A 17,786-nucleotide genomic window follows, 5' to 3' on the forward strand; every position below is an offset into this window, starting at 1 on the left:
ACCAACATAACAAATAACATGCTGTAGAAAACTGTATCTAAATGACTGGCCAAATACATTGCAAAGCATGACTGCTTAGACTCCTCAAGTGAATATGGATCCAGATTTGGTTTTACAGAAGTTCAGCTTTTCTGCCCCCCTTACTTATTCAGGATATTTTTATGGCATTTTTGCAGTGTGCTTCTTTTATTGCTACTATTTTATATTAATGACATTTTCTCTTTATTTTGTTCTCACTTATTTGGTAAGTTTTCACAAGGTGTTTGGTAGTTTGTATTTTTAGAGACATTCCTGTGGCTATTCAGTCTACATGAGTGGGAGTCTATGATTCCTTTGGAGAAAAAAGCACTCATGAGAATTCTTGTTCTTAGAAGGCAGTAATTAGAAAAGATCCACATTGACTGATATCACCACAGTATTAAGATGTATGTATGTGGGAGGAGTAAGGGGGCTGTTTAAAATGTACAGGCTAGCTTGGATTTTCCAAGAAGAGCAGGGAGTTGCACTGACTTTGTACCACCTGGAGGCAGATTTTCTGCAATGAACATCCCTGCGTTATACTGGTAGATGCTGATACAAACTGGGGGTGAAGCAAGCCCAAATAAATCATACATTAATTATGTTTCTCTTTTTCCATATATTGCACTATGTTTGCAACTCGATGGTCCCCCAGGCCACCTGTCTCAGTAATACCTCCTTGAATCCCCTAGTCCAAACACTGAAGGATGACTGTGCCTATGTGGCTATGCTGTGGAAAGAGGACTCCTTTTGCCCCCTTATCACATTCAAAGCATTAACACTAGAGTGACCATCATTTGGCCCTTACTGTTTAAACATAACACATTTGTTTTTTTATCTGCAGGGGGAAATATGCTAAAAACTGTGTTTGATAAACCACATTTTAAAATATTTTCCCACAGAAACATTACACTTATTTCAGGTTTCACTTACCAGAGCACCACTACTAAGGAGAATCATAAAGACAATGAAAGTCTCAAACCAGTTGTGTTCAACTATCTTGAAGCAGGTTTTCCTAAGATTCCACCATTGTTTTCCTCTCCCCTCTTCTAGGCTGACTTGACAGCACTTGAACCTTCGTACACAGCCTGTAAAGCAACATACATTTTGAGAAGGCAAAATAGAGAAGTGATGCTTAAGGAGATAATGTCTGATTATTTATTTGACTAGTGGTACAGCAATTATATTTCCATGTACTTTATGGCTATAAGAAAATCTAAACTCTGATAAATACACTTTGAAAGCCCATTTTTCAAGCAGTAAAATCAAATGCGGTTAATAAGACAATTGGTATTTAAAATCAAATGAAAGAATGGGAAAGTATTTCTACTTTGCTGAGAGCTAACTGTGCTCAGTACTACACAAACAGATGAAGACATGGTTCCTCCCACAAAGAATTTAGAAGCCAAATTAAATACAATTAGTACAAATATACAGTCAAACTTCAAGCAGGTTTATATTTTTTAATGCACTTATGTGTGGACATAAGTTATTGTAATACATTATTTACATTCCAGTAGCACCTAGATGTTCTAGTGAGGATCAGGGACAAATGTAAGACATGATCCATGCCCTGAAGAGCTCACAACGTGGTCTGGGGAGTTAATTCTGATAAGGTACTGGAGGAAGTTCATTTTAAGGAAGGACTGAAAGAAGAGAGGGATGATGAGCAGCTTACAAGAAGAAGCGGGGAGTTCCAGGTATATGAGATGGCATGGAAGAAGTTACAGTGATGAAAGTGGAAGAAAGATAAAAATGGTACTTTCATATATTGCCTTAAGAGACCTTTACATAGTGGGAGGAGGATTAGGAGGAAATTAAAGCAAAGATGTAGGCAGGGACAGATTTGTTCAGTGCCTTGAAGATGACAAGTCTGAACTGGAAAAAAAAGCAGAGAGAAAGCCAGTAAAAGGAGTGGAAGAGGATAGTCAGAGAGGTGGAACAGAATGTATTTTGAGCACAATCTAGTAAGACTAGCTAGGATACAGAGAGGCCAAAGAAAAGTTTGCAGTAGTTGAGGTAAGAAATTAGCAGGGAATAGACAAGGATTTTAGTGGTGCTGATGAAAAGAAAAAAAAAAGATTGATTTTAGAGATTCTGTAAAGAAGAAAATGACAGCTTTCCTGAATCAGGGCCATAACAACTTTCATCCTCTGGTCTCCAAATCAAGACTATGGTTTCTGCAGTTTGTAAGAAAAGATTTGAAAACAGGTTATTGATGGTAAAATCCTGTACAAACCCACCACATTTCAATACTGAATTCAGGAACTGAATTTCTTTTTTTCTTTTTAAAAAATCCATGAAAAGTTCTTATTCTTAAATCAGATAATAACTGTATACTTGTGGTGTTGATTGCAAATGATCCAAATAAAAAATTCCTACTCCCTCAAATGGAGTGTAGGGAGGATGGAGGTTTATCTCCTCTTTGCCATAACTTTAAAAAAACTCTTGACTAAAATTCATAAACAGAATTTAGAAATGCATCATTAATTCCATACATGTGCAATATGATTCAAGATTACCAAGTTAGGGCCAGATTCTGCCACCTTAAGCATGCTAAGAGATACTTTACTACATGAGAAGTTTCACTGAAATCAATGTTACCGATTCCAATAAGGTACTATTACAGTGTGCACAAGGGTAGAAGGTTGGGCCCCTAATTTGGCCAAATAACCATAAAATCAGCAAGTTGCTAGAAAAATAAAAACCTACAAACTTCCAGCAATATCTGCACAATGATTTATTCAACAAATTAATTATATTTGGCAGTTTCACCCTATTTGTATATGTCACAAAGTTGCCTTTCAATTTGGCAGTATTGCTACCTCTCTCCCGAAGAGAGGCCATTGACTGGGATAAGCAGGGAATTACAAGTTAGGAATGAAGTACCGAGTAAGAGCTATGTCACTAAATCTTGCATATCAACTATTTGCCCTGGGTTAAGTAGACCCTGTTAGTCCCTCATTCTCACAAGCATTAAACTCACTCACACATTTTAAAAGTTGAATGAAGTGTTTAAAATGTGTTCACAATCCTTATAGTTCTATTTATGTTCTTCGAAAAGTATGTTTTACCGGGAAAACATTCATCAGTTGTGAAAAAAATCCTTTTACAGTGCAGTTAATCTCCTGTAACATACTGTGATAACATCTTTTTATTTTTTTCTTGTACATCACTTCATCTGAGAGGAATGCTACTTAATACTTCAAGCAGAAAAAAAGAAAATGGATTGCTTTGCAGGCATATTGCATGACTAGCTACTTCTTGTCAAAGATACAATGAACAGCAACTGAAAAACCTTTGTAAGCATGATCTTTTATTATAGGAGAGCTCATAAGGTCAATGTAATCATCAAATATAAAATGCATTAGGTTATGTATCTAAGATTATGTGTATCTATGAAATGTAACTGTACCATCTAGAAAATTATCGTAATTAATTTATTTTTCCAGTTTTGTTGAAGATTAGCATAGACAGTTTTATTTAAAGGTGGGAGTGAATATATTTTGTGGTTAACTCACAGGTGTGAAAATCAAAAATAAGGGTAGAAGGTCTAGTCTAAACAGTGCCACTGATTTGCTATGTGATCTTGTGTAAGTAATTTAGTCTTAGATTTTCAAAAGTGACTTCTGTATTATGGGTACCCAACTTTAGACAGCTATGGCCTTATTCTCAGTGCTGTTGAGCACATGCAACTCCCATTGAGTTTCCAGGTTTTCTCCTCTTATTCATTAATCTTTCTGGCCTGGAAATTTTACAATTGACAGCTTTTAAAACTAAAATGGGCCAAATGATGACACGGATAGGTACAACTCAACTGACTGCAATGGAGTTGCATCCCCTTATGTGAGTGTTGATTTTTACCCAGTAATCACACAATGGGCTGAACCAGAAAGCACGAAATGGATTCCATTAATCTTCACTCGTCTGGTGATCCAAAACCTTTTAGCAACTTTGAGGGCACACAAAAAATAGGATTCCTCAGTAAGTATCAGAGTTCTCCTCCATGATGGACCAGTCTGTGGTGAGCTGGTGCAGGAATGGTTGTCCTCTACTCAGTGCCAATAACAATTTAGGGTAATGTGTCCCATCAGTGATGCAACTTTTGTAGTCCCTGAGATATGAGCTAGCCACTGATTTTCCACCTTTGGCAAGAGTTCTTTGCAGTTATGATGCATTTTCGCCTAGAAGCTTACTCTAAATTGGAGCAGAGTGCCAAGAAGTAAAGGAATCCTGGTGAAGTCAGGTTGAAGAGAGAAGCTTATCACTATGCATAAACTAATGGCACCTCTTGCCTGGGACCCAGTTTTCTCACAAGGAAAGAGTTTAATAGTGAATTTGTATTTAAGGGTCTATATCCTATTGTGGCCTCTTTTTGACCTGAGTGGCTTGTCAAATTTCAGAACCTGGGGGATGTTCCAGTTGGAAGCAGAAATAGTGTCTGGTATTCTTTCTGATGCAATCTTGTTTATTTATAAGGAACATACAAAGTCTTTTTTCTCTGAATGCTGAAGGAACCAATAACAAAAGGAGTAGTTTCTTAGTTTATAGCTCGTTAGCCAAGAGATCCAAAAAGCTCTTTCTCTCTAGTCTTACAGGCTATTGCTTGGCTTTCTTGATTTTTGTCTCTTCCTCCGTCTTTTCTTGTCTGTTCTCAGGTTGTGTGTGTTCTCTCACATCTTGATCTTCCTGCCCCCTCTGCACCCCTAATCACAATACTCAGCAGAATCCTCCACCCATATGGTGCTAGCTTCTGGGCAGAGTCTCTTAGGCCTTGTTTTAGGTGTATCCCCTTAACTGTCTCTTACAATTATCTTAAATGAAGACTGTGTTTCACACATCAGTTTGAACAAAGTTTTGACTCTGCCCCTAACAAGGTTGCACCCAGTTCATAACACTATTTATTTCAAGGCCCATAAAGTGTCCAGTGGATTTGGGCATGAAAGGCCAATGAGTGGAATGGGGGACCACATTGGACTGTTTTTTCTGCCAAGTAGCAGGTGAAGAGAATTTCTTCTCCTTTTGACAATTTGTTTAAATGAAGGCTTGGCCAGCATTTAAACCAAGATGGAGTTTTGTGGAGTTTTTATTTACCAGTGACTGAGTAGCAGTTACTGATACACTAAGGTTATGTCTACACTACAGACCTTAGAGCAGCACAGCTGTACCGCTGCAGATGTGCCACTGTAAGGTCTCCTGTGTAGGTGGGAGAGTTCTCCCGCCAGTATAATTAAACCATCCCCAACAAGTGGTGGTAGCTATGTCGGTAGAAGAGCGTATCCCGCTGACACAGCGCTGTCCACACCAGCACTTTCGTCAGTGAAACTTTTGTCGGTCAGGGTGGTTTTTTTCACAACCCTGACCGACAAAAATTTTACTGACAAAAGTGCTAGTGTAGACAAAACCTTATTCTGCTTTGTAATTGTCTCTGAGAGCTAGCTATGAAAAGTGCTTAATAAGTGCTAAGTGTTATTATTACCTAATTAGGACAGTTTCCAATTTTTAAATACTACACTAGGTGGAGCTAATTCAGAACCCTCAGAAAAATAAACAGATTTCTTCTTTTTTAGGAATAATGGCAATTTGCTTATATGATATAATTGTCCCCAATTCTTTGTTATCTGAAAATCATTATAAAGCCTCATCAGCAGTATTATCTTCAGTGTATATTATGTACTGAACATACCATTGCTAAAATTCATGATTATTTAGTGTTAAAGTTTGACAATATAGCAAATATTTCAAGCCATAAATATTATTAGTCAGTGTAAGTAAATATTTCATTTTACTTTATATTTTTAACAGTACAGATTATATTTTGCTTCACTCACCTTCTGTAAAACAGGCCTCTGGCTCAGTAGCTTCTTCGGGTTCAGCTTCATGTTGCTCTTCTTCAGGATGTCCAATATCAACCGTGCTACCTTCAGATGAGCTGGACAAATTTAGCTTCTGTTAAATAAAAAAAAACCACAAAGATTTAATCAACGTATTTAAGGTAAATATTAATGCTCACAGACATAGCAAAAATTAATCGTATGTGTCTACTCTTTTACATTTTTGAATGTTTTAGTGCTCAATTTAGGTAAGTAATTGATACATTTGTGCTCATTTTAGCTGCCACTTCAGTACTCTATGTGTCCTTTTAATACAAAGTTAAACCAGGCATTTTATTAATTATTACTATTGTTTCTGGAAAGCATTATAGAAATATAGGCCTATATTCCTGGGCCTGAGTGAACTATGGTTTTAAATTGAGTTTGGTTGTTAGCATGAGTGATGGGCCCAAAGCACATGATCAAAAAGAAGGAGATCATGAGAAAGGAGGGTTGTTTGTATTAAATTTGTAGTGTCCCTTGAAATACCAGCATTGTTTTCTTTAAGGTTTGGGTTGAAGTAATACAAATCAAGAAAATATGGTTTAATGGGGTCCAGGCAGAGTAAATAATTGGTTAGATAGGTTTGTTTAATTTATGATAAAGAAATGCTTAGTCCAGTAGTTAGTTAGGACTGCTTGTTTTAACGGGGGCAGAGAACTGGGTTTAGCCCTAAACTGCCTCATCCGGCTTTAGCTAAGGTCTGATAACCTGCCATGACATCACTTGTTTATTATAGTGTATAAAGGGCAAGTTTTTTGGAGTTTCTTTGTCAGAGCTGTTCCTTACCCTTCCGGAGTCACACTATAATATGACGGTATCTCCTGAGCCTGCTTTTGTTGTGAGTATTTGGCCAATGCTTATAACTGTATTAGGTCTAGAATATAAAGTATAAGTGTGTATATGCTTGTATTTTGGATGTAATCAATATCAAGTGGCCTTTAACTAATAAAGGAATATTTTTAGGGAAATTATTTCCAATAGGCATCATCAAGACTTAGTTAAGGAAATTAATGGTACACATACACACACAAACACACTCCGGTGTGTACGTTGCTGTACTGCTAACCAGTGCAAGCATATAAGAAGTATTTGAATAACAGCACTATGCAAAAGGTTTGTAACCAACTGGTTTTATGTTTCATTGAACAATGAACCCAAAGCTTGCTTACGTTTGTAAACTTGAGGACCAAGCACAGGTTGAAAGTTAAGAAGTTCTGAGGAGTTTTACCACTGACATCTTGTATGACTTTGGGGAAGTCACTTCAGCTGAAATTTTAATATTTGGGTGCCCATTTTGGGACACTGTAAAGGACCGGATTTTCACAAAGTGGTAAGCAGCTACTCTTATGATAGCATTTTAGTTGACAAACAACCCTGTCATGTTTCACCTGCTAGGGGAACTCAGTAGTCTAACCCAATCTTCTGAGATATGAAAAACACCAAGTTTTGTTTGATGATAATTGTGATGTTTACCTATTATGGAGGAACTAACATGTAATAAAACTGCATGCTGTGTATGGTATGTTAATGCTATAAATGAAATAGCAACATTTTGAAACTGAAAAAAGTAATGATGAAGACTTACACACATGCCTAACCTTCTAATCTGACATGGTGTGAGTAGTCCTATTGATTTCAATGGAAAGACTCACAGGGCATGAAGTTAAATATGTGTATAAATCTTTAAAGTATCATGGCCTTAGCTTTTATATATTAAATGCTCATTTCAAGAGATGAGATGTGACATCTGTTGCTATACTTCCAACTACTGGTGAAGAAAAATGTTTGAGGGCAGCATTATTGATCTATTTCTGTATTCTGTTGACATTTGCAGCTGATAGAGGTATTTGCAATGCTCTTAATTTTTTTTAACTTTTTTCTAAATTTTATTTTGCATTCATAAAGGTAGAAAACACCTAATTAAAGAGACTGAAACTTCTTTATTGTTCTTCACTATATGGGACTACCTGCTTAGTAAAATACAATTCAATATGAGCAATGGTTGAAGCTCACCTCTAGCTTGGTCAATGAAAAAAGACTAATCAATTTTACTTTTTTATGTGGTTAGTTTCTAGTTACCGTCACTTCCTAGCATTATAAATAGTCTTGGAAGGATTAGACTTGTATTGGTAAATGTCAGTAAACATTGATTTCACTGTACACACACAAACCGATGGAAAAATATTTCCATTGATAAATAACCAAAAATTACAAATAGGCAAAGAAAGAAAAATCATAGAATCATAGAAATTTAGGGCTGGAAGGCACCTTGATAAGTCATCAAGTCCAGCCCCCTTCACTGTGGCAGGAGCAAGTAAACCTAGATCATCACTGACAGGTGTTTGCCCAACTTGTTTTTAAAAGCTTCCAATGAAGGGGATTTCCACAACCTACCTTGAAAGCCTATTCCAGAGCTTAACTACCCTTATCGTTAGAAAGTTTTTCTTAATATCTAACGTAAACCTCCCTGGCTGCAGATTAATCCCATTGCTTCTTGTCCTACCTTCAGTGAACATGGAGAAAAATTGATCTGCGACCTCTTTATAACAGCCCTTAACATGTTGAAAAACTTATCAGATCCTCCTTCAGTCTTCTTTTCTCAAGACTAAACATTCCCAGTTTTTTCAGCCTTTCCTCATACGTCAGTTTTTCTAAACCTTTTATTATTTTTGTGCTCTCCTCTGGACTCTTTCCAATTTGTCCACATCCTTTCTAAATTATGGTGCCCAGAATTGGACACAGTACTCCAAGCTGGGACCTCACCACTGCTGAGTAAAGCAGGACAATTACCTGCTGTGTCTTACATATAACACTTTTGTTAATACATCCCAGAATCATATTAGCCTTTTTTGCAGCTGCATCACACTGATGACTCATATGCAGTTTTTCGTCCACTATAACCCCCAGATCCTTTTCAGCAGTACCATCACCTAGACAATTGTACCCCATTTTGTAGTTGTGCATTTAACTTTTCCTTCCTAAGTGAAGTACTTTTCACTTGTCTTTATTGAATTTCATCTTATTAAATTCAGACCAATTCTCCAATTTGTCAAGGTCCTTTTGAATTTTAAACCTGCCTTCTAAAGTGCTTGCAACCCATCCCAGCTTGGTGTTATCTGCAAATTTTATAAGCATATCTCTCCTCCATTATCTAAGTCATTAATGAAGATATTGAATATTACCAGACCCAGGACTGAGCCCTGCGGGACATCACTAGATACGATCTCCCAATTTGACAGCAAACCATTGATAACTACTCTTTCAGTACAGTCTTTCAATCAGTTGTGCACCCACCTTATAGTAAATTCATCTAGACCACATTTCCCTAGTTTGCTTATGAGAACGTCATGTGGAACTGTGTCAAAAGCCTTATTAAAACCAAAGTTTATCACATCTACTGCTTCCTCCCTATCCATTAGGTCAGTAATCCTATCAAAAAAGAAAATCAAGCTGGTTTGGCATGGATTTGTTCTTGACAAATCCATGCTGACTATTCCTTATAACCCTATTGTCCTAGAGGTGCTTTCAAATTAATTGTTTAATAATTTGCTCCGGTATCTTGAAGTTAGACTGACTGGTCTATAATTCCCTGGGTCGTCGTCCTCCTCCTTTTTACAAAATGCTGTTTGAGAACATAGAGTCAAAACTCAGTGATTTAAACTGCTGAATTAGGCTTGTTACAAATGGACTAGTGAATGAATAGTAAAACCAGGTCTGATTTGTTGATTTGAGGATATTTACTTTATATATTTTGACAAGTGATGATAATTTGTGTTTTAATGGTTTATAAATCTTTAACTCTTTGAATCTCAAATCTGCTGTTATTAAATAATTGTTATTGTTTGACCTCCCCATAATTTCCTGCAACTATGAAAATTTAAATTAATAAAAATTGAAAAAAATGCTTAAAAATAAACATTGATATTATTGACTGAAATTATTTAAAAAAATAGAATTCTGTCAAGTTAAAGTATAAAGAGTGCAAAGGACAGCTTGCTTTAGCCAAAGATGGGGGAAAAAGATAAATGAACAGTCCTTAACTTAATTCTAGTGAGTAGCAGTATAGGCCTTCTTTATAGGAAAAGTAATACATTTCCAGGTTTCTCCTTGCTTTCTTCCCCCACCTTGGAAGCCAATTTGTCATGTCTACTCATTGTCAAGCCAAAGAGTTCCCTTCCTGTCATGTACCAATCTTCCTCTTCTGTCTCTGTTCACCCACCTGAATAATTAACCTTTTTCCCTGATGTCCACCCAAAGATCCCACTAATTTTCCATTCCGGAGATTCCCTGTCTCACAGTTTCCCATTGTCTCTCTCCCAAATCTTACCTTTTTATCCCTCCAAAGTTCCTCTTCAATCCCCAGTATCTCCACCTTCCCCCAGGCTCCTCCTCACCTAGGTCCCACTTTCCTCAGTTGCACTCCCCTAGCTTTACCTCTTCATAGCCAGCCCCATCTCCCCTACCCTACCTATCCTTCCCATGGCTGTCACTCCCCATGCTAAGTGGCACCAGTCCCCCACATAGATGTCGTCCCTCCACACAGTCATTTATCTTGTGCCTGTCTCCACCAAAAATGGTCTTCCCCCTTGTGTGCGACTCCCTCTCATAGCTGTCTGCTTTCCACAAAGGGGAAGGAAAAAATGGTGTTGCTCCTTCCTGGTCCCATGCCCCTCCTGCTGTGCAGACCCTCAGAGTTGGTATGGGGAAGGGAAAGGATCCAGAGCTGGAGGCAGCAGGAGTCACAGCTGCTGCCTCCTGTCTGCTCTGCAGTAGAACATGTGCCCCTGGCTGGAAGGAGGCTGAAACTGCATCTGCCTCTGTCTATTGAACCTATTGGCTAAAGCAGAGTTTAAATTCTTCTGCCTAAAACAAAGAAACCGAGATTTGCAAAACCAAGAAGGAACACGACATTAATCTCATTGATCCCCTGCATAGTTCTAGGGGGTGTCCAATATTTGAGACACTCTAAAAGCCAGAAACCATTGATAAGGCATAGACCACCACTTTTAGCTACAGGAGTATGGAGATAAAGGTAACTTTAATTGCAGGGTGGCACAGAAAGAAAAACTTGATATCCAGAAAACTCTGGATCCGCCCCAGAGCTCACAGTCTTGAGAGGGGAAAGAAAGTGGATGCAAAAGTATCATTCAGTCATGCTGGCAAGCAGGGCTGGCTCTACTGTTTTTGCCGCCCAAAGCAGCGTGCTGAATTGCCGCCATGGACGGCGGGGGCAGTCCGTGCGCCGGAAGACAGAAGCCGCTGAATTGCCCCCACGGGCAGCTGAACATAGAAGCTGCCGCCGAATTGCCACCCTAATGGCACATGGACTGCCCCCGCCGTCCGCGGCGGCAATTCGGCGCCCTGTTTGGGGCGACAAAAACACATGGACTGCCGCCCCTTGCAGATTGCCGCCCCAAGCACCTGCTTGGAAGGCTGGTACCTGGAGCTGGCCCTGCTGGCAAGGAGGGAAGCCCCTTTATACATGACGACGCAAAGTTCTGTGCCCTGTTGCCTCCCTATGTCAGTTCTCACAAAGTGAAAATTTAGCACCACAATTCAATATTATTCCTGCATCATACACATCCCTCAGCAGCACATCCGGGAGGTAGCTTCCCTTCATCTTTATGCAATTGTGATGTGTCAGCAAACATGAACTGCTCTGAGAGACTTGCCAGAAAAGGAACCATAGGATCCTGGAATGTGAGGCCATGCATTCAAGGAGATGCTGCTGAAATACCAGGAAATGCCCTGAGTTGTTTAGACATTAAGGCACTGAATTCCTGAAGGCACCTCTGTTCATCTTACAGTGCAAAGCAACCAGAAGGGCACTGGTTGGAAGAATGTGTCTTTGAGGCACCAACACACCAGAAAAACCTGTGTGCTGGGACATCAGTGTTCCATTAGCAAAACCCTCAAACAGGCCTACAGTGCCCCAGAGGGCCAAAATCTTTAAATTGGGGGAGTTTCCTGAACGACTTTCACCGGAGGCACAAGATCCAGGAGTGAGAATCCTGCACAGATGATATCTTTAGAAAATGTAATTTATTTTCCTTTTCTGGGATAGATCCTGCAAACACTTACTACCAAGTCTAGTGTTTACTACCATGTTTGCAGAAACAGGCCTTATGCCCTGATCCTGTAAACCCATATGCACTTGTTTAATTTTATTACAGAGAATAATCCCATTGAAATCAACTGAGCTAATCAGGGTAATAAAGGGAAGCACGTACATAACTGTTTACAGAATTGGGACCTTAGTTTATAAGCCCTCTGGTGTCAGAGTGTCTGTAGCTCTTAGCTGAGATGAGGAAGCGGGAAGGCAAGGAGCCATCGCACTCCTGATATTCTGCCTCATTCATGTTGTTACTATCAGAAAGAATTATATAGAGAAGTATAAAAGACAAAGATTCCAGTTGCTTGTTGAACTTTTCATTATTTACTGTACTTTATATAGTTTTCACAACTCTTCTTTTTGTGTTATACTGTTGCATAAATCCAGGATTTATCAGTTTCACAGATCAAAAGTACTTTGAATGTCATTCCATAGTCTTTCAAGGGTTATTCATTTTCACTTATGACAGCCTGCTTGCTTTCAAGTTAGCTAAGAAAATAAACTAATGAGAAAGGTCATTAGATCTCATGCTTTAGCCATAAATCAAACATCTGTGAGTTCAGTAAGGAAATGCTCCTCCTGCGACCTCTTATACTGCATCTAGGTACATTGTGCAGAGGTGTGTGTGATGCGGGGAGGAATAGTTTTACTTAAATTTGGCCACTATTTAAATTGTTCCATCTTTAACAGCAAAATGGGAGATGGTTATTAATACCTCAAGTATTAACTGGGAAATGGTGACAATATCATCACCAGTAGAGATTGTCGGGGTAGTCCCAGGGACTGCTCTAAACTGCTTTATGGGGTAGAATTTCAAGGACTATCGTACGAACATAGCATTCAAGTCTTGGTGGGCTGGACTGTCTCAGATAACTTAAGGAATACCTTCATGTTCTTTAGGTCAGTAATTTGTGATCTCTGGTTCAGATGATTGGCTATGGACACCCTCTGCTGTAAGATTATGGATGAAATCCTGATCCACTGAAATGAATGACAAAACTCCCATTGACATCAGTCTGGCCAGAATTCAACCCTATGTGCTTTCCCATTTGTTTACTTATTGTGGTTTATTTATTTATTAAAAATGATGACATTTGGATCAAAATGGCCGAGCGAGTCCAGGCTGTTGTGTTTGACTATATTGCAATTCTAGTATTCGATTCACTACTTTGTAAAAAACATTTATGGTATCTTGTGTTCTTCCATTGGCTTTATTTTTCAGTTTTAACAACTAAATTGTTTTGTAGTACATCAGATAACCTGAACTTAAACATCATTTTATTAGACTCTTGGTCTACAAAAGCTGATCATTCAGAAAGCTAAAAAGAATGTTTTTCATGCAAGATGTATCTATTCTTTGGGCCCAGTTCATCCCTGCACAGGTTCATGCTGAAAGAAAAACAGAAAAATTATCACAATATTAAAAAATAAGTATATAAGCAGTATTTAAATACCTCTTTGCTTTCTTCCAGATCCGACTCACTGCTAAACTCTTCTGTATTTAAATTTTCAAAATCTGATTCTCCAACAGCAATCGGTACTGTCACAGTGAGGCTTGGGTTGTTTATGAACGACATGTAATCACTTTCATCAATGATATATTTTTCCACGCTGCTGCCTGTGCCTATGCCACTAGTTCCATTGCCATCTTTAAGACAATCAAGGTCTTTGTTTATTTCCACTGTAAGATGATTAGAAATGCAGCTGTCTTTTTTGTTTAGTTCTTCAAGTGGCTTGATTTCATTTAAAGCTTTTTGGTTTTTAACGAAGGATTTTTGGACAAATTCACGTACTTTTCTTTTCACATAATCTATTCCCTTCTCAATTCTTGCTACAGCAATCTGGAGATTATTCATTTCATTATCATCATCGGTGGCAGCAAGGTTGTCTGCACTAAATGAGCTCAGTAGCAAGGCCAAAAATAGGTTCAGAACCTGGAACAGGATAGAAAAGGAATTCCTAGATTTATCTCAGTGGAAATAATTTCTTGCTAGAGTACTTTCTAAAGCTATGTGAAGGATGTGTCTAAAGGACCAAAGTTTCAAACAAACAAACAAACAAACCCAAACAACCCAAGAACTGTGTTTTTATAATGAATGGAGTGTTATATCTTTAATAAACTTACACTAAAACACTTGCATTAGAAAAAGGTGTGTTTATAATTCATGATAATTTGAAGAAGGGCAAATCATATAGTAAAAAAAGTGATTCACAAATATTATGACAAATGAAAGAACTAAATATGGTTTGCTATGATTCATAGGGCCATATTATTCACCAATCACAAATAGTTAGACAACTGGCAAGTATTTGAAAAAATGCTTTTGAATCCCAAAAGTTTACAAATATTGGCACAAAAAAAATTTTATTCAAAAATTCAGACAGGAAGTTTGTTATTCTTCATCATCCTGTTTAAAAAGTTTCACTTCTCCAATCAGAGAACAGAAACTATACCATGTGTTTTACGTGACCGTACACACATAATAAATAAGTTTATTAAAAAGGCACAGGCTGAACATTATTTGAAGCACACTGTATTCGCAAATTGCAAAAACAAAAATTAAGAGGGTGACTAAAGTTCACTCTATAATTATATATCATGAGTTTGATCCTGCAAGGTGTGGAGTATTCTGTTTCCAATCCAGCAAAGCACTTAAGCTTAATTTTAAGCATATGAGTAGTTCAACTGAAATCATATGCTTAAGTGCTTTATTGAGATGGGGCCAGAATTCTCATTGCATTGCAGGATTGAATTGTTTTTTTCCCCAGAATAAATCTTTGAAACATTTTGATTACGTACCACTAGATTTCCAATCACCATGACCATCATGAAGACAGTAAGGCACATAGCTTGGCCTGCAACCTCCATACAGTCCCACATAGTCTCTATCCATTCTCCACACAACACTCGGAATACTATCAAGAAAGAGTGGAAGAAGTCTTGCATGTGCCAGCGTGGAAGTATACAGTCATTGGAGATCTTGCAGACACATTCCTTGTAGCTTTTACCAAACAACTGCATACCAACCACAGCAAAAATGAAGACAATGATGGCCAGCACCAATGTCAAATTTCCCAAAGCCCCCACTGAGTTACCAATAATCTTTATCAGCATATTCAGTGTTGGCCAAGATTTTGCCAATTTGAAAACTCGTAACTGAAAAAAAAAGAATAAAAAGGCATTGTTAGTACTGATTTTAATGGAGACACAAAAGTGTTTTACAAATTAGTTTGTGAAAAAAGTATTGCTGCCAATGATGAAAATGTTGCAGACTTTTACAACTTGGTACCCCAAGAGCATAGTCTTGGATCAAGGATGTAAAAGCCCAGAGACACACCTCATGCAACTTAAAATCTAGGGTTCAGTATTACCCTCAGATGCCACAGAACTTCAAGACTACCTACCTACCTGTGTGTACATAAAGAAGAGATCCATTCTGATAATATCAGAAGGAGCACAATAAAGATATTCAGTAAGTCCATTTGTTTCTCCACTGTAAAATACTTGAAGTAAGTAATTGCAATAAAAATTTGGAAATAGGCCCCACTCCTACATTGGGATGCATTAGTATGGATTCCTGCAGGGTCCCCATTAAAGACAACAGGACACTGCATGCCCAGGGGTACATATAAGTGGATCACATTTTTGGATCAGGGTCATAATGACCTTAAGTTATCTTGTTAAGACACAAAAGTTGAATTAAAATATTATTAGTGCAACAAAGCCTGTAACTGTAAATTGCAATAACATTTTGTTTTATTAATATATTTACCAATCTGAATGATCGGAGAACTGATAATCCTTCCACATCTGCAAGACCAAGTTCAATCAAACTAAGTGTTACAATAAAACTATCAAAAATATTCCAGCCTTCTTGGAAATAATAATAAGGATCCTTGGCAATTATCTTCAGAAACATTTCTGCTGTGAAGATCCCAGTGAAGACCTAAATTCAAAAGGCAATTTATTATTCAGTTGGAAAATTTAAATTACCATTATTTGTGCAGATTTTACATTCCAGCTACATATCTTCAATAAGCATAATTTAGAATGGCTATTCACAAAAATTCTTAAATTCAAATCCTTAAAATAATCAAAGGAAGGTCAAATTATTTTATTTAGTACTTTATTATTAGTGTTTAAAATTTGTTGCTTTAAAAAGAATGATCATAGTGACATCTTATACACAGCTTCCGATAGAAACTCCATCACAGAACACGTACGCAATCTTCTTTTCATTTGATTTAATTTTTCAGGAAATAAATTACTTAAGCTTCTGGTTTATAATACAATTTTAAAACTATTTAGGGTGACCATACATACCGTTTTGGCTGAGACAGTACCGTTTTTAAACCCTGTCCCGGCCGTCCTGACTTTTCTGGCAAACCTGAGTATTTGTCTCGTTTGCTCTTGTCAACTGATGACCAGTTGGCAAGAGCAAACGGGACAAATGCCCAGTTTTGCCAAAAAAGTGGGGTGTGACCCCTAGCGGGGCACGGAGGAATGTGCGGGAGGGAGGAGCGGCAATGCCAAGCCTGCACGAGAGGGAGGGCTCGGGGGAGTGGCTCATGCCAGCCACGCACGAGTGGGCGGCAGGGGGTCTTGGGTCAGCCCTGCATGTGTGGGGGTAGAGAGAGGCCTCAGCCGGCCCCGTGCGGTGTCCCGCTTTCCCTTCGGGAAAATATGGTCACCCTAACTCTGTTAGAATGCAAGCTCTTTTTTCCACAGCACAAGCAATGCCCCCAATTTAATTTTCACATTATGCAATAGAATGCTTTCCAAAAAATTACATGCTACTCTGCCTAGAACACTATTGTTGGGATATTAATGACACTATAAAGATATGCTCTTATACGGCCTAATTTCACAAGATCTAGCAAGATCAACAATTTACATCAGGTGGGGATCTGCCCAGGAGTCTTCTCCTTGATTTCAATGCACATTAGATCGTTAACAGGATTATGATGGCATTTAATATTATAGGTAGTTTAGACATACTAACTTCATTTCCAATTAAGCTTTTGTAAGGGATATATACATAGAATAGATATGTCTTGAATGATTAATAACTACTGAGTCCTTCTGGCCCTCAACAATTAGAAAATCTATCCCTCTCTGTTTATTCCAAAAAAGGACCAATCTAGGAAGAAAATACAATAAAAAATGGTTCACATCATGTGAGACAATTTGTCTAAGGACCCTCAAAGCAGCCAAGGCAGAGCAAGGGCGGGGCCTCAGGGGAGGGAGCAAAGTGGGGCAGGAAGAGTGGAGCCAGGACGAGGCCTTGGGGGAAGAGGTGGAGCGAGGGTAGGACCTCGGAGGAAGGGGCGGAGCAAGGGCGGGGCCTCAGGTGGAGCGGGGGTGAAGCACCCCCAGGGAAAAATAAAAGTCAGCGCCTATGCTTAAAAGTGCCTTAGAGACAAGTGCATCCTTGGAAATGTGATAAATATGTTAGGTACTAAAGAACTGAGAATTGATGATCATAAGTAAATGTAATAAGAAATCATGGTAATTTACATTGTTCCTTGCTATAACTGCTGAGCTTCAACTCTAGACTGTGATAATTGCTTACAAGACTGTATTATGTGTGTAGTACACACCTAAAACATTTGTTGTGTCTACACTTGAGTGGTGAACTATTGATTGTATATTGTGGTTTTAAGTAATTAATAAATTGCTGGTTAGTTAAAAATAAGCAAGTGTCCTGATTTGAAAAATACTGTTCAAGTTAAAAGTTGACTTGAAAAGAATCCAGCATTAAAAAAAATTAAGCTTACAC

The 17,786-nt window shown here is 38.2% G+C and overlaps 1 protein-coding gene across 14 annotated transcripts in view; it reads right to left on the reverse strand.

The window, feature by feature from the left end:
* The window catches only part of LOC135885551 (sodium channel protein type 1 subunit alpha), a 111,635-nt gene that overhangs the window by 48,948 nt on the left and 44,901 nt on the right, over positions 1-17,786 (reverse strand). For all 14 annotated transcript variants that reach the window (XM_065413343.1, XM_065413349.1, XM_065413347.1 and 11 more), the window contains 5 exons: positions 15,780-15,953; positions 14,807-15,163; positions 13,461-13,940; positions 5,850-5,967; positions 952-1,106 (listed from right to left, as the gene is read on the reverse strand). In XM_065413343.1, coding sequence (XP_065269415.1) covers positions 952-1,106; positions 5,850-5,967; positions 13,461-13,940; positions 14,807-15,163; positions 15,780-15,953 — 1,284 coding nt within the window. The remainder of the gene's footprint in view (positions 1-951; positions 1,107-5,849; positions 5,968-13,460; positions 13,941-14,806; positions 15,164-15,779; positions 15,954-17,786) is intronic.

This window comes from Emys orbicularis, chromosome 11, assembly GCF_028017835.1.
Source record: "Emys orbicularis isolate rEmyOrb1 chromosome 11, rEmyOrb1.hap1, whole genome shotgun sequence".
Lineage (NCBI taxonomy): Eukaryota > Metazoa > Chordata > Testudines > Emydidae > Emys > Emys orbicularis.